This window comes from Myotis brandtii, unplaced genomic scaffold (genome assembly GCF_000412655.1).
Source record: "Myotis brandtii unplaced genomic scaffold, ASM41265v1 scaffold555, whole genome shotgun sequence".
Taxonomy (NCBI): Eukaryota; Metazoa; Chordata; class Mammalia; order Chiroptera; family Vespertilionidae; genus Myotis; species Myotis brandtii.
The window spans coordinates 1009700-1015200 of NW_005370065.1; the positions used below are offsets into that span (position 1 = coordinate 1009700).

General features: G+C 61.0%; 2 protein-coding genes across 5 annotated transcripts in view; one reads left to right on the plus strand and one right to left on the minus strand.

The window, feature by feature from the left end:
* Positions 1 to 919, plus strand: part of HPCA (hippocalcin) — a 7439-nt gene extending 6520 nt beyond the window's left edge. For 2 of the 3 annotated variants that reach the window (XM_005878373.2, XM_005878372.2), the window contains exon 4: positions 49 to 156. In XM_005878373.2, the coding sequence (XP_005878435.1) occupies positions 49 to 146 (98 nt within the window). In that variant the 3' untranslated portion in view covers positions 147 to 156. Of the gene's footprint in view, positions 1 to 48 lie in introns of all 3 variants that reach the window. The other variant, XM_014549528.1, reaches the window with a different exon arrangement.
* TMEM54 (transmembrane protein 54) overlaps positions 572 to 5501 on the minus strand; it is a 14122-nt gene continuing 9192 nt past the window's right edge. For both annotated transcript variants that reach the window (XM_014549527.1, XM_005878371.2), the window contains 5 exons: positions 4184 to 4377; positions 2135 to 2194; positions 1803 to 1991; positions 1534 to 1668; positions 572 to 1156 (listed from right to left, as the gene is read on the minus strand). In XM_014549527.1, the coding sequence (XP_014405013.1) occupies positions 1082 to 1156; positions 1534 to 1668; positions 1803 to 1991; positions 2135 to 2194; positions 4184 to 4377 (653 nt within the window). In that variant the 3' untranslated portion in view covers positions 572 to 1081. The remainder of the gene's footprint in view (positions 1157 to 1533; positions 1669 to 1802; positions 1992 to 2134; positions 2195 to 4183; positions 4378 to 5501) is intronic.

Here is a 5501-nt window from a genome sequence, read left to right on the forward strand (position 1 = left end):
CCTGGCGCGGGGGCCGCCTTCCCCCGACACCGTTCCCTCCCGCTGCAGGCAAGCTGTCCCTGGAGGAGTTCATCCGCGGGGCCAAGAGCGACCCGTCCATCGTGCGCCTGCTGCAGTGCGACCCCAGCAGCGCCTCCCAGTTCTGAGCGAGGAGCCAGCTCCCCTCCTCCCCGCCTCCACCGGCCGCTCCCGGCTCTCGCTTCCCCTCCCTTGTGTCTCTCCAGGCTGGGGGTCAGACTGGGCCTTCCCCCCCCAGGGTCCGCACTCTGGGGGGAGCCTATGGAAAAGGGAACCCTGCCGTCCTCCCAAGGCCCAAGCAAGCGGTTAGCACCCCCAATCCAAGGCCATATCTCCCTTCGGCAAAGATAGGGAGACAGGCTCTGGCGTGGTCCTCCCCTCCGAGTCAGCCTTCCCCTACCTCGATCTCAGAATTTCAACCAGCCCCCCTCCCAACCCAAATGCACAGCCCCGAGGCCAGACGTCCCTCCCCCAATCACCGGGCAGTTCCCCCTCCCCCACCCCACCCTGGTAGGTCTCAGCCTGGGTGGGGAGCGTGGAAACCGAGCCCAGGTGAGGAGCCAGTCTTTTTATTTGGAGGGAAGAGAAGGATTGGGGGGGGGGGGGCGTGGAGGGATAAGGATAAAGCTTCCTTGAGCCATCCTTCCCTTCCTGCTGCAGCTTTTGTTGGCTGGAGGCCATGCTGCAAAAGGAAAACCTCCCGATTGCAGTGTGAGCCCCATGAACCCCCGCCCGCCTTTCAGCACGTGGATGAACACAGGCCCACAGACACACCTAACCGCCCCGCCCCCTGCATCCTGCGTGGGAAAGCACAGGCCCTGGCCGAGCCCTCCCCTGCTGCATGCCTCCCGGCCGAGCGTCTCTGTTCTTTTTAATAACTTCAGAATAAAGTCTCACTTCAGCGCAGAGCGTGGGTGGCCGGGGGAGGGGTTTAAAATCCCCACCCAGGTCCGGGAATGGCCACTGAGCCCTCACAGGCCAGCTCCAGGGATCCTGGCCTGGTCACAGTGCAGACTTGGTTGCAGGTCCCCATGCTCATGGGGTGTGGGTGAGGCAGCAGCTGTCAGAGGGTCAGCGGGCCAGAGCTGGGGCAGCTCATCAGGTCGTGGCCTTCCGCAGGCTCCGGGCTCTCCTGCATCTGCGGAGACAGGAGAGGCTGCCGGGCTGTGGACCTGGGTCTGGGAATCCTCCAGGCCCCCCGGGGAGACGAGGCTCCCTGAAGCAGAGGGCATCACTGCATCCCAGGCCACACCCTTGGAGTGCCCCCAGTTCCAGCCCAGATGACCCCCCCCACCCCCTCAAGTCCTGGGCCCTGGGTGAACCAGGAGCCAGCTGTGTGTCTCAGCTGGGAGATCTGACCCCTCTGAGCCTCCAGGCCTCTCTCTTTGGTCCTGGGGAGAACACTGTCGCCCCAGTTCTCAAGTGGGAGCCCCATGCAGAGGGATGGGGGCTGCCCAGCAGGGGCTCCCAGAAAATGAGGGGAGTCAAGGCTGTGGAGGGGATGGCAGGCCTTACCATGTGGTGGCTGCTTTTCCCCCACCAGGGCCTCAGTTCCAGCAGCTGGTGGGCGAGCTGGGCGCATCGCACCGCGAACACACTCTCTGCCACGCAGAACACAAGGGAGATACCCCAGAGGCACAGGCTGGAGCTCTGCAGGGACACGGGGCAGGGATGGCACAGGGGTTGGGGGTGGGTGGGCAAGGCTCCCAGAACCCTTCCCACCTCTGATGAGCACTTGATTGACCCCCCCCCCTCCCCACCCCATCCCAGGCCTAAGCACTCACATAAATGCGTGTGGGGTCGAAGGGACAGTCGGGTGCCAGGGCCAGTAGTTCGGGGCTCTCAAAAGTGCAGGCGGCCAGCAGTGCCCGGCCCTGGGTGGCAAAGGTCACAGCGATCGAGGCCAAGAGTCCGAAAGCACAGGTCAGAGAGAGAAGGGCACAGGCCACACTTGAACTAAATACTGCCCAGCGCTGGAGAGGAGAGACCACTGGTCAATGGCTATCAGGCTCCACCCCACATGGGCAGTTCTGGCCCCCCATGGGGTCAGCTCACCCCCTCCCAGCAGGCCAGGCCCTTCTTTCCCCAAAACCCCATTCCAGGAGGTGCCACATACCAGAGGGATGCTGGGGAGGTAGCGTGACAACACAATGGCTGCGATGCCCGAGGTGATGACCTGTGGGGAGACTCAAGTCAGCCCTGACCCTCCTGCTGGAGGAGAGCGGGCAGTGAGGTCAGGGCCCCTCTCAGATAAGGATTCCGCCAATGCCAACTGGAGCCCCCAAGCCGCCTCCTCCCCCGCTGCTTAGCCTTAGCCTCATTACTTTGATCTGCATGGAGGCACTGCCCCCTCATGGTCCAGCCCCCAAGTGATGTTTCTAAAGCACAGTCACTTCCTGCCTACAACCTTCCATGGCTCCCCACTGCCCATAGCTGTGTAGCTCCAACAGGGACCTGTGTATCCCAGGGCCGCAGCGGCATGTACCAGGATATGTATGACTTGCCTCCCTGGAGTGGAAGAGATTTGGGAAGAAACTAAGTAACTCGCTGTCAAGGAACTAAACACAAAATAAACAAATCAGGACACTTTATGGAGAATTCAAAATCTTAGGAGTACATTTCCTCAAGCTCTCAGCGACCTGGCCTCAGTCCCAGCAGCATCTCAGCCCCACCCTGCCAAGCCTCTTCCTCATTGCCCTGGATGTGGACACCCACACACAGCCTGCTCATGATGCTGTCCACACAGCGCCCTCTCAGCCCCAAGAGTTGGCTGCTTAACCCACCAGCTGCCCCCTGGCTCTTCGGGGCTCCATTCAGCCAGGCTTCCTTCCTGAGCTCCCTCACTGTGTCAGGCATGGGCTGCACCCATGGGAGGCAGGTGGTGTAACAGGAGTCCAGCAATGTCTGTAATTCACTGTGCAGCCATGAGTAGGTGCCTCAACCTCTCTGGGCTAAGTCCTGCTCTGCAGGATGAGCTTATGGAAAAGACACTGGCTTTGGTGTCAGACACATCGTGTCAAATCCAGCTTGGCCTCTTTGCTTCAGCAGGAGGCTGGGTGAGTCCCTGAGAGGTTTCCCCCTGTCGGGGTAATAATGGCCCCATGTTGCTGAGAACAGTGAGAATTAAATGAGGAAATGAGGGTAAAGCGGAAGTGGTCCATCCTGGAGCCCACAACCCTGAGCTCACGGCCTTCCTTGCCTTCTATCCAGGCCGGTGAGAGGAAAACACAACAGTAATAATAACGCCAAAGGACCGCACACATCGCCATGGCTCAGCCTGTCCCGCTGACGGAGGCGCTCCTTGCTGGGCTGGTCGAGCTTCGTTATGCAGGGGAGGGAACAGGCTGACAGGGAAAAATAAGTCCCTTAGCCAGGAGGTGGCAGGGAAGGACCTGGCGCTGACATATGGACGTTGCCCAAAGGGCTGTGGCCACCTCTGTGGCTAGGTGGGAAAGAACTTTATGCACTTGGGAATACCGGGCTCCTTCACTCATGTATTCATCAAGCCGGTCTCGACATCCAGGCATAACGGTGGCGACCATTTATTCAGCACTTATGTAGACCAGGCCTCATGCTAAGCTTCTGAAACATTGTTTTTTCAGTGTCTCCAGAACAGACCTGAGCTATTCCCACTTCCATACCTTTGCATCTGCCATTCTCTGTGCTTGGGATGCGATCCCAGCTTCCTCTGCCACCTGTTGGCCACACACCCGGGCTATGGTAATTGCACCCCATCCTGGAATTCCTACTCAGCCATCAGTGCCCAGCCCAGGGGCGTCTACCTCGGTGAACCCTCCTGAACCCTCTCAAGCTGAGCGGCTGCTCCTTCCTTCTGTCCGGTGGCGTCTTGCCTATTGCCCACTATACTCATCATCCCAGCTCACAGCAGTGAGGCTGAGCATGTGGCAGACACTGTGCCAAGCACTTTAGTGGATGGTCCCGTCCATTGCTCACCAGGACCCTCTGTGGTGGACACTGTTACGATCCCCGCTTTATAGATGAGGAAGCTGAGGTAAAGGGAGCTTGGGTGGCTCATGTCGTTGGTAAGTGGAGCAGGGGTTAGGCGTGGGCTCTCTACTGGCCCATCCCAGGCTCTGCGCGGAGACTCATCAAGAACCTTTCAGGCCCCCTCCAGCCCCGCCAGCCCCTCCCGGCCTGGGCCTACCAGGATGGCAGACGTGACCGAGAGGATGTTGACCACGCAGTACTGCAGAGCCGCGGCATCGTGGGGGGCAGCCACGTAGCGCAGCACGGTGCCGTGGAGCAAGGCTGCCTCGATGAAGCTCATGTGGCCCAGCACCACCAGCACCAGCCCCGTCTTCATCAGCACCTTCCGGAAGTCATCCACACTCAGGCCACCTGTGGGGGACAGCTGTGTCAGGGCCATGGGTGGGGCTCATCCTGCCATGTTCTTGGGGACCCTGTGCCAGGAGGTAGTCCCCAGGAATCAGGGAGGGATGGGGCCATCCAGTCACAGACACTCCGTGTGACCCTGTGCCAGCCCCTCTCTGAGGCCCAGATGACTCCTGTGTCAAAAGGGGAAGGCTTGGTCTGGCTGATCTGAGAACCCAGAGCCTGCAGGACCCTCTGCAGCTGTAGATGGAGGAGAGTCAGAGGGCAGGTGACAGGCTGGACAGGCATGTGGAACCGGAATGGCATCGTGTAGATTAACTGCTGGCCAAACAGGAAGGGGCACAGCAGCTTTGTCCCAGGGCCCTGACCCACCTCGCCCCATCCACCCACCCACCTGGCAACCCAGATACCACCCGGCCCGGAGCCTGGCGGGCTCATAAACAACAGCAGCATCCCAGGCCCGAGACTTTGTTCCCACTGTAGGCACCGTGCCACCGCCGCGGGCTATGCCTGGAGCGCTGGGCAGAGTCTGAGGGGAGGCCCTGGCTTGTTTCTAAGTCACCATTCTTGGAGCACTTAGCCGTGTGGCTGCATCCTGGTAAGCACTCCACTCTTAGAGATCCTTTATCCTCAGGGTAATCCTAAGGAGGAGGGGCTACCACCCCATTTTACAGCAGAGGAAAGCGAGGCTCACAAGGTCTCTTGGACTCCCCAGGTGTGTCTGATGCCAAGAGCAGCACCGCCGAGCCCAGGGAGTGAGGGAGGGGACATCCACCCCACTCCCCTCCGGATCCTGTTCGCCAACGGTCCCTCCCTCCCAGCGGGGTGCGGAGCCCAGGGAATGGCAGTGGGAACCCTGGGCAAGGCGAGGAAGCGGAAGGCAGGCCGCCTCTGGCTCAGAGCTCCCTGGGCCGGACTTCCTCCTGCGTCTTCCTTCTGGGCGAGGTGGGGGCTGCTCTCTCCAGCGTTTCTTCCCCGGCCTGGGGGGTGGGGGTGTGGGGGGGTCCCGCCTCCGCAAGAGAGGAAAGTGGGGAAGAGGCCGGAGGGCACCGCATCCCTCCACATCACCGCGGGCACAACTCCGGCCAGAGCCCAGTGCCCTGCAGAGAAGGCGGCCTGGACTCCGGCCC